This window comes from Mastigoproctus giganteus, chromosome 3 (assembly GCF_048544385.1).
Source record: "Mastigoproctus giganteus isolate SK-2022 chromosome 3, ASM4854438v1, whole genome shotgun sequence".
Classification (NCBI taxonomy): domain Eukaryota; kingdom Metazoa; phylum Arthropoda; class Arachnida; order Uropygi; family Thelyphonidae; genus Mastigoproctus; species Mastigoproctus giganteus.
This window is the reverse complement of record NC_143577.1, coordinates 164,205,182-164,221,613: the sequence shown is the minus strand read 5'-3', so window position 1 is coordinate 164,221,613 and position 16,432 is coordinate 164,205,182. Positions and strand designations below refer to the sequence as shown.

Here is a 16,432-nt window from a genome sequence, read left to right as displayed (position 1 = left end):
CTTTTTTCCTTTTCCCTTCCTTTTTTTCCTTTCCCCCTTTTTCCCCCATTATTTACGGACTGTAAACTCACATAAAACTTTAAACTTCCATCTCATGCTAATATAAATAAAACTCATCAGTACAAAAAAAGCTCTGATATGAATAGTTCAAAATATAATTAGAATTGATACAGTAAGAAGTTATGAATTGATTACAGTAAGAAGTTAGGATTGCAAACAGTAAAATACCATTTCAAAATAAATTCAGGCTATGCACACTGGAAGAGTAAACAACTTTTACACTGACCTATCTATGCTATTGTAATATAGCTTTCTTAACTAGAGACTAATAATTTTTATTAGATGATTTCTGGAACACAAAAAAAAAAAAAAGGTTGTAACTTGGAAACAATGTGATTTTAGGCATATGTTCATATAAACTTTCTTCATTACTTTCAAGTCCTGAATTGATCCTGAACGGTCACATGTTATGAAATACCCCTTGTATATGCACTTACCTATTGCCTCTTGTTGTTGAAAAAATATACTTCTGCTATCAAATATTACATAGGGAATGACAAGCAACACAGAACAGATGCAGTAGATTAAGTAGTCCCAAAAAAAGTTGATGGCCCAAAACAGTAACTTATTAACACCAGTCATTAGCTGTAGTAATTTTGCTTTTGATGTCCTCTCATGAACTGGAAACAAAACAAAACTTGAGCACAGAAAACATAAAGTTAAGGGAACAAATATACTACACAGAATGCAGCTAATTCCATTAATATCCTTTGCAAAGGATAGTTTTTTCAGTGGAGCATTTGTGACTTGAATGTCGACCACATCATTGCCAGTAATATACTTCAGTGCAGCAGAATTCATAATGTTCAGGGTTGCTGCACCTACATGAAGAGGTTCTCCATTATACCAGGCTATTAACAAGAGCTCATTATCTGCCTTTTCAGCTTCACCACCAACAAGATACTGTGTTTCATATAATAAGATATCTTTATGTGCAATATTCACAAGAAAGGAAGATGGATCTGTTTCTTCAGTATACGAGACTTGCTCATTTTCCAGTACACTCCTGTAACTGCTAATAAAATCCTTAGCCCCTTCATTTTTAACATTATAGAAGCCGTATGATTTCCAAAACATAGTTTTAAGATTTAATTTCAGTGGTCTTTCTGCAACAAAAACTGAACCCAAAAATTGGAATATCAAAAAAACAAATAAAGTGAAGGTGAGAACAGGAAGGATTATCTGAATAATAAACAGATGCAAAAAATGTCTGGAATAATGGAATCGCTTTAAAAACAAGCCCTTAATTTGTTGCATTATCAAGTTTCCTCCTTTTAACCTGACCATAGGAAGCAGAGATTTTCCTGAAAAATAGAAAAATATAGATACGTACATACATATGCAATATAAACTTTTTAATATTTGTTAAAAAATTGGAACACATTATCTGAACCACTTAACACATATACACCTATTAGTTTGAAATTCAGTTTATTTGCATCACTTAAATATACGGTACTTATATTTGTAGAAGAATAAGAGAAATTTACTTCAATATGATATGTAGAACATTTCTGTATCATACTCTCCAGAAAGGCAAAACGATTATAGTAAAAAATCAATTGAACACAATTCAAAAATTAACTAAAATTCAAAAAAATTTATTAAAAAATCAATTAAAGTTAAACGTAAATTTTGAAAAACGGTTTTCCTTCCTGAAGCAGACAATGCTTTTCGACCATGTGTCGTGATCACAGGAATGAAAATTACAGAGTGTGTGAGCTTGAATCTTAAATAGAAAAATTATTTGTCCTCACACATGTGTGTGAAACACCGCGATTTGTTAATTATTTGTTAAAAAATTATATTTTTTAACAAATAATTTTAACAAATTTGCCTTCGCACATGCGCGCAAAAGACCACGAATCGGAGATTAGATATGAACAATGAACATTAATAGAATTCTCGTGTGATTTAATTTCGACGGTTTCTGAAATTAATAGTCTCAAGACTATTAACTGCAGTTAATAGTCTCAAGACTATTAACTGCAGAAATTAATACTTAATTAATGCATAATTAATACTTAATTACATTGGACACCAAGTATTTTGGCCTCGTTAAATAAAAATGTATGTTTTTCGTTAACAGCATGGAAGGCCAATTCTGACGCTGCTGCCCAAGAAACACGAACTGAGGACACGGGCAGACAATGAGCAGAAATATGGATCCTTGGTAAGACGAGTCGCAATCACTGCAAGAAATGTTGTATACCAAGTCATTTATTTGTGTCGCAAAAGAGGAAAGGATTGAGTGATTGTTCAGTATAGCGTGTAATTTCCGTATTGGTCTGCCCACAACCTTAAATTCGGCATCTTTAAAGAATCTGTTAAGCTACTTGTGCCCACTGTTCAACGTATGAGATAGAAATAAAGTATTTTTTAATGTTACTATTATTGCTTGGTGTAGATTTTTGTATTCTATCCTTAGCTTGTATCTTAGTTTGGTTTATTGTAGCAAGGGGGAAACCCCTGTTTAAGAACCTGCTGGTTAATATCTGTATTTATGAGTTGAAAGCAGATTATGTTGTTGAATATTTATAAGCATTGAGAAACTGATTAAAGATAATAGCCCTTTTGTAGGTGAACGGGTGATAGCTGTTATAATGTAGAAGCATATCGGTGTTTGCTAAATATGTTAGTAAAAATTGATTAGTCTCTAGTTAAGAAAGCTATATTACATATTTAACAATAGATGTTAAATTGGATTTTATTCACATCCCGAGTAAGCGTGAAATTTAGAAAATTTAATGACTTAGTATCCGTATTTTCCCTTTCCAATGCAAAATTGAGTCTAGGATGAATATTATTAAATGAATGTAAAATGTCTTGAATAGTGCTACTATCAGTAATAACCAGAACATTATCTAAATACTTCCCATAGCATGTGATAGGTAGAAAAGGTCTCAAATGTATACACTCAATCGTTGAAAGATAGACTTCTGATATTAAGCCGTTTAGACTCAATACCACTGGTAAACTGAAAATTTGTTTCTATATTTTGTCTCGAAAGGTGATATAGTTAGTTTCAACTAAAAGTTTAATTATAAGAAAAATAGCTTACTTACTTACTTACTTATACAAAGCTTTCTATTTCTTTAATAGGAAGCTTTGTATAATTAATTGGTATAGAGTTACTATTTAACATATCCCAAAGAATATCTAATACATATTCAACATTTATATTCATATATAAGGAAGTAACATCAAGAGAGTATAAATTATCATTATCACCGAGTCTACAGTCCTTAAGCTTATTAAATAATGTATCGTAGTTTTTGATCCAAAATTGTATCGCATGTCTAAAGGGTTTTATAATACTATAAATGTGTGGTAAGGATGAAAATACTGAGTTTCTGTAAGAAACAGTGGGCCAAATAGGAAATCCGTTCTTATTCAGTTTTATCTGACTGAAAAGTGCAGGAATGTTGTATGTTCTGGCCTTCAATTCCTTTAAGTGACACATGTTAATGTAATAATTTTTTCAATACGTCGTTAACATTTTATTGTACTGATTGACCAAATTGGTAAATAGTACTGGGTTTACGTGGTTAATGTTTTTTTTTCAATACGCGGTTAATGTTTTATTATACTGATTAACCAGGTAAATAGTACTGACTGGGTAAATAGTATCTACCTAAAGATAAGTAGAGGTATCTGATATAATTGAATCTAACTTATTTATATAATCAGTTTTATTGCGTATTACAACTGTATCTCCTTTATCTGCTCTCTGAATAATAATGTCTTTATTTTCCTGAAGTTCATGTAAAGCTGAACTTTCATGTCTATTCAATTTAGGCAGTATCGTGTCTTTTATGTTATTCACCACTTCATTAACTTGTTGAATAAATAAATATTTTTGAGAAACATTACAAAGACCAAATTCAATATCTATTATGAACTGTTTTTTAGGTAGGTAGCTTAACAGTTCGTAATAGATAATGAATTTCAATTATATCAGATATCACTACTTATCTTGAGGAGACCCAGCACTATTTACCTGGTTAATCGGCATAATAAAACATTAACCACATATTGAAAAAATGACTACATTACCATGTGTCAGTTAAAGGAATTGAAAGCCAGAACATACAACATTCCTGCACTTTTTGGTCAGGTAAAACTGCATAAGAATGGATTTCCTATTTGACCCACTGTTTCTTACAGGAATTTGGCATTTTCATCTTTAGTCTCACATGTTTATAGTATTATAAAACCCTTTAGACATGCGATGCGAGGACAAATAATCTCTCTATTTAAGATCAAACTCACACACTCCGCAATTTCCATTCCTGTGATCATGACACATGGTCAAAAAGCATTGTCTGCTTCAGGAAAGAAAACCTTTTTCCAAAATTTATGTTTAACTTTAACTGATTTTTTAATTAATTTTTAAAATTTTTTTGAATTGCATTCAATTGATTTTTTACTGTAATTATTTTGCATTAATCTTATTCATTTTAACTTCTGATTATCATATTGAGGTAAATTTCTCTTATTCTTCTACAAATATTGATATCAATATAGAACGTATTGAGCACCATAGCTCTGTTATATACTATCAAACAGTACTTATATATATATAAACATAAAAGAAAATAAATTTTAATTAAGTAAGCAATAAAGAAAATAAATAAGAAAAAGGAAATGAAAAATAATAAAACAAAGATTAATGGCTGCAAAGCATTACCTACCATATGTTTCAGAAACATAACTAATATACATATAAATTGTAAATTATTAGTCATTAATTATATAATATGGCAAGCCAAGTGAGTAGGAAAAAATAAATCAGTACATACTATAGCAACAAAAAAGCAATTTGGAACAAAATATGCTCAAAAAGCAGGTTAATGCTGTCACAGCACACACACAGGTCTTCAGTGAGATGATTGCGACATGTCAACACCAATACAGTATGCATGATGCTGCATGATATGAGTTACCAAGCAAAAAAGTCATGAGTTAGGCTTAAAATTTGAAAGTGTCTGCAATTCTGCCCAGAAACGATAGGAGGTAGTACATGATGAGAGCCTTGTCAATCAATTTGGTCCTGGAGGGAATGTGCAAGGCTCAAGGGGTAGAATTATTTTCAGCGTGGTCTGGGCTTGTTAACAGGAGAGACTACTTCTACATACACTTAAATAGAAAGGGTGCAAGAATATTTGCTGATGCTATCGAGGCAGTGTTATGTGGGTCAGAAAACCGCTAGCTTGGGGAGATTCACAGACTAAAAGGTTAAAAGTAGCTGCAGGCAGAGGTGAAGGTGATTCTTGCATTACTTCTATTAGAATAAGCAGCGGCCTGGAGTGAGGGGTGCTGGGGGTTTCAGGGACTGATGACAGTCATTGTGAAACAGGTGGGTATATGGGATGTGTTAGGGTAACTAAGAATAAGAATACGTGCATGTATAGTTGCATGTATACCAATGCTAGAAGTATAGTAAATAAATATGATGAATTTGAAGTGTTGGTCAAGACATCAAAGGTGGATATTGTTGGGATATCAGAAATATCCCAACAATATCCACTGTGGTGTCACACAGACATTAGGAATGCAGAATTGGAATTTGGGGAGTACAATGTGTACAGAAAGGATAGACACGATAGGAAGGAAGGTGTTATGCTGTTAATTAAGAAAAATATAAAATCAAAAGAAGTGCATCCAGTTGATACAAATGAATAGTGCACTGCTGAGTCAGTTTGGTGTGACGTAAGCACTACGAAAGCAAAAATAAGAGTAGGAGTGTGTTATAGGCCTAATAACTCGAATGAGTACAATGAACAATTGTACAGAAAAATAGAGTGGGCTAGTAAATCAGAATGTCTTATAATGGGGGATTTTAACTTCCCAGATATTTATTGGAACTTGTGGTTAGTCACTCACACACACTAGTAAGACTTTTGTGGATTTATTGGATGATTGTTTTCTGCAGCAGCATGTTCGAGAGGCAACCAGACACGGTAATACTCTTGATCTAGTAATCAGCAGTGATCATTCGTATATTAAGAATTTGCAGATAAAGGAACCACTAGATAGCAGTTGTTGTAGTTCAGTTTATCGACACAAGGGCTACTAAGGCCAAACTGTGTCTCTTCATCGTTAATTGACAAAAAGTGTATTGTTAGAGAGGTTAAATTATATGCTTCTGTACAAACCAATATGTTCAGATATAATAAAAGTTCTTCAATATTTGCTTCATTTCCTAAGATGCGAGATAAATCAGGTGATATATTCAACGTAGAGAGTTACTGAAAAGTGTGTGACCGGATGGTTGAATGTAAGGGACAATCAACCAGGAAATGATGGATTGTAAGTTGCGTCTGACAGGTTTTGGTTTGGTTTGGTTTTTTTTTTTAGGAGCATTAGCAACTAAGGCCATATTGCTCCGGAAATATGCGGTGGTCATTCCCTGACCTTTCCGCATCCTTCGTATTTGGTGGTGACGGGCTCGAACCCCGGTCTAATCAAGAAGCGTGTGCTACTCACTGCTGCTCCTTCCCACCTGGCTACGGAGGCACCACGCCTGACAGGATGAGCACTGTGGTGGGCTTTCTCCCAATAGGAAGAGATGGGTATGGTGAGTATGTCCAATTCTGAGTCTTGCCAGTACCACTTCCTATCGTCTGTTTCTTCGGAAGCCAGACAGCCACAGCTTTGGATCTTCTTTTATCTGGTAAAGTTTATTGTTAGTGTCACTTTTCCAGGTCTGTGACCATTTATTGTAGCAGGCTTTGTGTATTACAGACTTAAAATCAGAGAAAGGAACCTGAGGATGTTGTGAGAGAGCAGGTTGAGGATGTTTAGCGGAAAAGTCAGCACTTTCATTTCCCGGAATGCCTGAATGGCCAGGGATCCAGCAAAAACTGATTGACTGATTGGACACACCGCAAACGAATACTGGGAATGAATCTGTTTCGATGTAGGGTGAGAAAAGGAGGAATTCTTCCTTATGGCAGAGACAGCACTAAGAGAATCTGTGTAAATTATGGCAGATGAGATGGAAAGCTCAATTATCTTACTAAGCGCTAACTTAATGGCATATAATTCAGCTGTGAAGACACTGCAAGCAAGCAGTAGTGTGGCTAAACTTGTACATAAAGGAAAAACTGCCACAGCACCTACCATACTCTCAGTTTTTGAACCATCTGTATAAATTTTACAGGCATGGTTGTTCATAGCATGAGCTGAATGTAAACATCTGATATTGCAGGGAGGTGTAATATTTTTCCCCCACTGGAGAAAGTGTGTATCTGAGAGACAGACACATATGTCCAAGGAGCAACAGGTGTAGTTGTGTCTTGGAAAATTTCATTTAAATTGACATTCAAAGTCTGAACAAGCTCTTTGATCCTGAGAGAGGTGGGTCTATTTTCATTTGGCTTGTTCTCATAGAAGGCTTCTCAACGAGTATTATAGAGATACTCCCAACTTGGGTGTGATGGTAGACGCTGGATCTTAGCAGCATAGTGAAGCAGTAGTGTTTTTCTACGCAGGTGTAATGGGGGATCATGCACTTCAAAATATAGACTTTGGATTGGAGAGGTCCCGAAAGCTCTCAGTGCAGTCCTCAGAGCACTGTGATGGATCATATTTAGCCGTGGCAGAGTCATACACTGGACAACCATAATCAAGTCGTGAACGGATTAAACTTCTATAAAGATGCAGCAAAGTACACCGATCAGCTCCCCATGACATAGATGAGACCGAACGAAGTATATTCAAATGCTTTAAACAAGAAGTTCTCAAATAAGTGATGTGAGCTTGGAAATTTAGTTTGTGGTCTAATAGTAGTCCAAGAAATTTAATGGTATTAACAAGTGGGATTAGAGTATTGTTTATTTGAAGTTCAGGTTCGGGATGGAGAGCTCGCTTCTTGCAAAAGTGATTGATGGTGCATTTCTTTTCTGACAGTCTATAAGCGTTCCGTGAAGTCCAGGATTCTGTTTTGGTTATGGCAAGTTGTAGCTGCTGTTCAATGGTATTCATACTTTGAGATTGACAGGAAATGGTAAGATCATCTGCATACTTATAAGTTTGAACAGTTTTCATGTCATGCTGCTAACTCGGATTGAAAACAGTGTTGGACTGAGTATTGATCCCTGCAGGACTCCCTCTTCCTGAATGTGAGATGTAGAGAGGAGGCCGACCGGGCTAGCCGAGTGGGTAAAGTACCTGCCTGGCAACCCAAAGGTCGCGGGTTCAATTCCCGCCTCGGGCTTGGATCAAAGTACTGCAAAAACCTTGGGAGGTGCAATATGGCCACAGAAGCCGATGCGCCAATAACTACCAAATCAAAAAAAAAAAAAAAAAAAAATGTAGAGAGGACGTTTTTGTATCGGACTTGAAAAGAGCGCAATTGCAGGAAATTTTGAATTTCTGGCAAATGACCGCTAAGCCCCAGATGATAAAGGTCCATAATAATACCATGTCGCCATGTAGTATCAAATGCCTTTCCAAGATCTAAATTGACCATGACTAGATGTTGTTTCATGATAAAGGCATTTCGGATATGAGACTTGGCTTTAATGAGCGCATCTAGGGTTGATCTATTTTTTCGAAAGCCATACTGGTGATCTGGAAGGAGATTCTCTGACTCCAGGATGTAAATGAGCCTAGTATGAACCAGTCTTTCGAAAATTTTTTCCATGCAGCTCGTAAGAGATATTGGCCTGTAGTTTTCAATACAGGAAGGATTTTTTCCTGGTTTTGGTAAGGCAATAATGAACAAATGGCACCATGAAGATGGATAGGCATTTTCAGAGCAGATCCAATTGTAAAAAATTAATAGGGTTCTCAAATCTTCTCCAAGTAAATGCTTTAACATAATGTAATTAACTCCATCAGGACCTGCAGCACTACCGAAAGATCTATTTAATGATTCTTGAAGTTCTATTAACGTAAACGATTGGTTGTACGGAATGAGAGGCACATGGAGAAGTTAATTTTATACCGTTCTGCACCGGCTTTGATGTTCTGGAAGGTGGACACATAGTAAAAAATTAATAGGGTTCTCAAGGTGGCAGAAGCTGAGATTTTTGCAAATGATTCTGCTAATGCATTTGCAACTTCTTTGGGAGTAGAAATGTCTTTCCCTTTCCAATGAAGTATCGGAGAGAGAGCCGAGCAAATTTGCCATTTAGTGCTTGTATTCTTTTCCAGATGACCTGCATATCCGTGTCATTGGTAATGGTGGAGGCAAAAGCAAACCATGAATCCCATTTCGCTTTCTGCTTAACTTGTCTAGCTTTTGCATTTAGTCTTTTAAAAGCAATTAGGTTACCAGTGGTGGGATACTTGCGAAAATTATTCCAAGCACGGTTTTTTTCCTGTTTGGCAATTAAACAATCTATATTCCACCAGTGATTTCTGTGTTTTCGATATGGTGTGGATTTTGGAATGGAGGCCTTAGCTACAGTCAGAATCTGATTGGTTATGTAAGTGTTTACATCATCAATATGTTGTGTTTGAACATAAAATCTGTCTAAGCGTATCTGGGCAGAATAGCCACCCCAATTCGCCTTTTTAAACTGCCAAGTGGATTGTTGATCAGGATTTGAAGTTACCCCTGTTTGTAGCGAGAAAATAATTGGAAAGTGATCACTGTTAAAGGGATCGGTTAATACCGACCATGTCATGATTGGAAATATGAATGGTGAACAAATTGACAACTCTATTGCAGAAGCAGATCCGGTTGCTAAGTGGATGTAGGTAAGAGATCCAGAATTTAATAAATTAAGATCATTATTATGCATGAATTCCTCCATCAATTTGCCTCTTCTATCCATTGTGGCCGATCCCCACAATGGATGGTGTCCATTAAAGTCACCAAAAAGACAAATTGGAGTTGGGAGTTGTGCAATGAGGTCGTCAAGTTCTGAAAGCAGAAGTGGTGCAGATGGCGGAATATAAATGGAAACAATGGTAAATGATGTACCAACTGCAACACGAGCTGGCACAGCTTATAGGGTAGTTCTCAATTGGATCAGCCTGGATGGTATGTTAGCATTAACAAGAATAGCAACTCCTCCACACGCAAGTGATTTTGAGTTCCTATCTCATCTGTAAATGGTATAACTTGAAAATTTTGGCAAAACTTGGGGTGACAAGAATGTTTCCTGTAAGCATACACCTATGGGATTAAATTGAGCTATTAAATTTCTTAAGTCATCAGAATGATTGCTTAGTCCTCTGCAATTCCATTGTATGATCTTATGCATTATTTAGGTTTACCTGAGGATGATTCATCTGAATGTTTTCTGTACATGGGACATTTTTTCCGGTCCTTTTTTGAGAATGTGGGGCGTCCAGTATCCATGGTGTCATCTGCATGGAGTTCTAGAATGGGTTCCTCGTTGTCTAGCAGCTTATCTACATCCATACGTTTGGAGGGAGATTCCGTTTTTTTGGAGACTGATTCAGATTTTAATTGTTCTTTTCCAACTGGGACTGATGGGGTATGAGTAGGAATGCTGATTGGAGTATTTGTGGCTTCGCTAGTTCTTTTTGGAGGATTATCTTTCTTTGAGGTTGAAAGTGTAGATTTGAGCCAGTTCGCTAGAGAGGTGTTAGGTGGAACTGATACATCTGTTTGAGCTGCAGTAATGAAATTCCGAGTGCGAGCTGCATAGGAACGACTACTAGGCATGGTCGACATAACTTGTCTACATGCCTCAGGAAAGGTGACTTTATTTACTATTTTGTATTTTTGAATTTTCTTTCCTATACTCCACAGCTCACATATTTTGGAAAAAGCTGGGTGGCTTCCTTTGCAGTTTGGACAAACAGGGGTTTTGACAGAGCAATGCACTTAAGTGTGATCTTTAGAGCCGCAGATGGGACATATGGCCTCAACTCTACATGCCTGCTGTGAATGACCATATTTCTGGCATTTGAAGCAGTGAACGGGATTCAGAATGTATGGTCTAATATGATAATTCAAATAGCCAGCTTTAATTGACGATAGTAAGTCTGGCGTACTGAATGTTAAAATGATGGATCTCGTTGGAGTGAGATTTCGATCTTTTTTAGTCATAATCCGTTTCACATTTGTAACTTTATGACTACTCAGTTCTTGAAGTAGCTCTTCTTCGGAGACTGTAATTAGGTTCCACTCACTGATCACACCCTTTGATGAATTTAAGGTTCTGTGTGGATTAATTGATTCTGTGAGCCCACAAAATGATGTTGTGTTTAAGAGCCGCTCAGAATGTTTAGTGGTGGCTGTTTCAATGAGATCTCCGGATTGTAGTCTTTTCACCATGTTTGGTGATCCAGTAATTGATTCCAAATATTTTTGAATCAAGAATGGTGATAATTTGCCCACAGGTTGGGAGGATAAAAAATGAATCACCAAGAAATTTGGTAATTCATCATGGCATTGAGCTTCCCTTCTAAGCTTTTTGGGCTGGTTGGTGTCATGGTCATTGTCAGGAATTTCTGACCTTGATGGCTCTAAAGGTGGATAACTGCTCGTATCCATGTTAGTTCCTTTTGGCCCTAGGGGTTTATTTTTACCGCCAGATTACCGGCCCCGCCACGGGGAGGCAGGAACAGTGCCACTTGTGGCCAAGCGTACAGGTTAGTACAGTTAGTAAGCCGAATTAAATTAAAGAAAAATGTTCTTTCCTTCTTCTGGTCTCTTTTCTTAGTGCTTTTAAGAAAGTAGGGCTACTTAACAGAAAAGTTTAATAAGCAATGGAGAAAACAAAAGAGAACCTAGTTGCTTAGAGAAAAACGCTCTTCAATCGCATGAGAATCGCTTGGCCACAGAAACGCTTGGCACCCGGGCCCTAGGTGGCAGTGATCACAGTGTACTGATGTGGGATTTACTTAAAGATATAATTACCATCAGGGATAAATGGAAGTGTTTTTCTTCGCTTCCATTAAGATGACTACAGTGGTCTCAGACAGTTTTTAAATTCTGTATGGGATCAACTGATGATGTTACCAACAGATAATTCTAAGTGAGAAGTATTCAAGGAATTAATTATGGAAGCTACTAAAAGTTTCATACCTATTAAGAAATACTGTTCAAGGTTTAATGGTTATCAAATGAACTAATGAAACTCGTGACAGAGAATAAAAATGCATGGGATGCATATAAATTATCAGGTGACACAGAAGCCTATGGCAGATATAATCTAGTCTGTAATCAAGTCACAAAGGAGGTTAGGTAGGCGAAGGCAGATTACAAGAAATCTTTGGCAAAGGATGCTAAGAAAAACAGCAAGGATTTCTTTACTTATATAAACTCTAAAAGGAAGGGGATGAATCTGATTGGTCCACTTGATATCGATGGTTCGACTGTTGATGATCCTGCTCAGATAGCAAACAAACCGAATGAGTATTTTGCATCTACATTCACACATGAAGAGTTATAAATGTTTGAAAATGCCAGAAGGTTATCAAATTGTAGCAAGGTGCTTAATGATTTTGTAATAACTGAGAGCAAAGTGGAGGAGAAATTGTTGAAGTTAAATATATGGAAGGCACCTGGGGTAGATGGGATCTATTGAGTGATATTAAAGGAGGCAGCACAGAAAGTAAGCAGGCCAGTAGCAATGATTATGATGGTATTCTTGGACTCGGGAGGTCTCCGCAGACTGGAGATGTGCAAAGTTTTCCCCAATTGAAAAAGGAGAATCAAAAGGTGACACGAGTAATTAGACCTCTTAGTTTAACTTCTGTTCCAGGTAAAATAATGGAGTCACTGGTTAAAGATGCATTGCAGGATCATCTAGACAGGACTGCAGCAATAATTCAGACACAGTATGAGTTTGTTAAGGAAAAGTCTTTTCTGACAAATTTGATAGGATATTCTGATGTGGTTACAAAGGAACTGGATGCAAAAAATAATTTTGATATCATATACTTGGATTTCAGGAAAGCTTTTGACACTGTTGCACATGGAAGACTAATTGACACTGTTGCACATGGAAGACTAATGTACAAATTGGAGCAGAATGGTATTAAGGGTAAGTTGCTACAATGAATAAAAGGGTGGTTGAGTGGGAGAAGACAGAGGGTGGTAATCAATGGGCGCTGCTCTTCGTGGACTAATGTTATTAGTCGAGTCCCACAGGGTTCGGTGTTGGGTCCACTGTTGTTTTGTATATTTATCAATGATATTGATGGAGGTATATCAGGCTTAGTGTCGAAGTTTGCAGATGATACAAAGGTTGGCAGGGTTGTTAATGACAGTAATGGCAGTGTGCTACTGCAACAGGATCTACAAAATTTGGGCAGATGGGCTGAGAAGTGACAACTGAAGTTTAACCTTGACAAATGCAAAGCACTGCATATGGGTAGAAGTAACCCCAGAGAAACGTACCAACTGTTTGTTACTACACTTATCACTACTACAATGGTCAGGCCATGCCTTGAGTACTGCGTACAGGTCTGGAGATTTCATTTTAGGAAGGATGTAGATTTGCTTGAGCATGTACAGAGAAGGGCAACAAGATTGGTGAGGGGAATGAAGGGATCCTCTTAAGTTCTGCAAATTGCAGTGGCTGGAAACTAGGCACCTGTGTGGTGATCTGATTTAGGTGTATAAGGCTTTGAATGGGTTTAGCATGCTGAATTCTGAAGGGATTCTTTCACTTGTTCAGATTATGAACCTAAGGGGGCATAAATTCAAATTAACTAAAGACAGATGCACATACAGCCTGCAGAAAGTTGCCTTTAGCCAGCGAGTGGTTAATTGCTGGAACAAACTTCCATCTGTCATTGTGGAAGTTGTTAGGTTAAATAAATTTAAGGAAGAACTGAACAAACATTTAGAGGGAATGGTTGTGTGAATTTTTTTTTGGCTGATGCTGCATAAGCTCATACACTTGCTTTCTTGCATCACATGCCACTACTACTACCATAGTCATGCAGCCATCCATAAGCAACTAATCACCCCAACTAATGCCAGATGTCATCTAGTTTGGAGTAAAGCCTGCTGTTCTTGGACCATAGACCAATAGAAAGCTGCACTTTGGAGTAACAAGCCATGGTACATGGTGTAATAGTTTAATGGTCATGCCTGGGTGTGGCAGATGCCTGGAGAATGCTACCTGCTGGACTGAATCATCCTGACAGTGAAGTTTGTCAGAGGCATTGTGATGGGCTGGGGCTACTTTTTACAGTTTGGTCTGTGACCATTATTTGTTTTGATAAATTGTGAATGCTGAGCTCTATCCAAATGTCCTGGACAATAGTATGCTATTTATGTTGTGGCAGAATGTCGGGAAAGGCACATACCTCAATCAGTAAGACAGTACTCCATGTCATACTGCTCACATTGTGACAAACTGGTCTGAGGATATGAGCATCAAAAATTTGGACTGGCCAGCCAAGAGTCCTGATCTCAATCTTATAAAACTTTTTGGATAAATTAGATTGTCAGGTGCATGTGAGGAGAGACTGTCCCAAAAAAGAAATAGAACTGTAATGGTTGCTACTTTGAAGGCTGAATGGCAGAAAATATCAGCAGACATTTACAAAAAACTGGTGAGATACATGGTATTAATTTACCTATAAATAAAGATTATTTGTATATATGCAGGTGTCTACATATTAATGGTAGGGCAGTGTATATCTGTACAGAGAGAGAGAGAGAGAGAGAGAGAGAGAGAGAGAGAGAGAGAGAGAGAGAGAGAGAGAGAGAGAGAGAGAGAGAGAGAGAGAGAGAGAGAGAGAACACATTAAATAATTAAACATACATTGTATTACCCTTTATAGCATTCAAATTATTAAAAAAACATAAGGGAGGATCCCTTCTGTTTTTTATTTTCAGTTTGATTTTAGCATTGTTTTGGCCTGACTGTTGGCTTAGTACGTATTACACATTTATATCTAGGGCTTGAATGTTAATGATCTAAAATTTTCAAAAAATGTCTCTAAAACTACACTTATATTTCTCTTAAAGTGGCATAAAACAGAAAACTAATGTAAAATGAAAATAATAATGTAAAGTTCCAGATTTTATATGAGTTTATTTTCCATTGAAGCATTATATTACTAACACACACTCCAATCATTATTAAAAATAAGAAACTTTTATAAATTTGAATTTCTGTGAAATAAAAAATTTGACTTTAACATTCCCTAGTCTGTGCTGTAGCTGACAACAATTCACTTTACAACAATTCTTTTGGATTCATTCACACAAAGTAAACACAAGTTTACTTTGTGTGAATGTATCCTCAGGTTATAAAATGTGAAAGAACAATGGTTGTCTGCCATTAGAGTTTGCCCAGAAAAATTCCTTTCAACATTAACAGATATTACTGGGCCATATTTAAACTTTATCGCTCGCTGTCTGTTCTTCCTCGGTGCCAACGAGATTGTAATTTTTTCCAATTAAGATTCTGAAAATTTTACAGCTAGTTTTAAATCCTATCTTATTAAAGCACATTCATTTAACTTCCCAGATATGAATTGTCCAACGTTGCCTTTAGTTTCACGTACAGCCTGCACTTTTTTAATTAGGGTAATAGCATCATTTCATATCTGGCCTCTTTTTCTGGGTCTGTTATTGTTTCTGATAAAGATTGATTTTACTTAGTGAACATGTCTTGTATGATCCAAATGGATGTACCATCTTTCCTTTTAATGTTGCTATATCCATAATTCTGAGTTTTCACAGACATTTAACCAAGTTCCCCAACTTATTATTATTGGTTGTGAACTGGTTGCTATTATTGCTATAAGTTAACATTTGGAAAATTTTCTCATAGTCCCTTAGCAACTCTATGTAAAACATGGGCAAGACAAGTTACAGACCATTCTACAATACTCTTTTTTAGCAATGAAAAAGCATTTCAACATGCTGTTTCAACAACTGGTGACATTGACTTTCTCCAAAACTTCTGTTATGAAAATGAATACAGTATATGGCTGACACTGTCAGGTTTCAAGAGTTCCAATCACCAAACTGCCATAAACCAATCCTCTACATCAGATGTTTAATTAATTGAGACAAAACATTATTTTCCTCTTACATTGCTTCATGTTTTTTCCATCATTTCTTTATAGCAGTGACCTAAATAATTTTTACATAAGTGGATTTGTCAAGTATGAACCTGTAGGTATATTTTCGCAAAAAAAAAAGGGAAAATTTTGGGTGGTTTAACTTGTTTAAAAGAATGTCAGCACATACAAAATCTTCCCACAGTTCTGTATAAAAGTGGGATGATATGGTGTTAGAAGATGAAGAAAGTTGATGAGAGCAGGATTTCAGATTTATTTTTGTTTGCTCATTGGACTGTTCAGATTCTTATCCGGGCTGATATGCTAAGTAACCATAAAAAATTTTTTCTGTAGCCAAGGCCAAGTGGAAGGGGCATAAGGGTATATGACCTGGATTACAAATAGTTTTTCA

The 16,432-nt window shown here is 36.4% G+C and overlaps 1 protein-coding gene across 1 annotated transcript in view; it reads right to left on the bottom strand.

The window, feature by feature from the left end:
• The window catches only part of LOC150088380 (phospholipid-transporting ATPase ABCA3-like), a 433,767-nt gene that overhangs the window by 159,915 nt on the left and 257,420 nt on the right, over positions 1 to 16,432 (bottom strand). Inside the window, exon 15 of the mRNA XM_090370142.1 lies at positions 498 to 1,364. Within this exon, the coding sequence (XP_090226268.1) occupies positions 498 to 1,364 (867 nt within the window). The remainder of the gene's footprint in view (positions 1 to 497; positions 1,365 to 16,432) is intronic.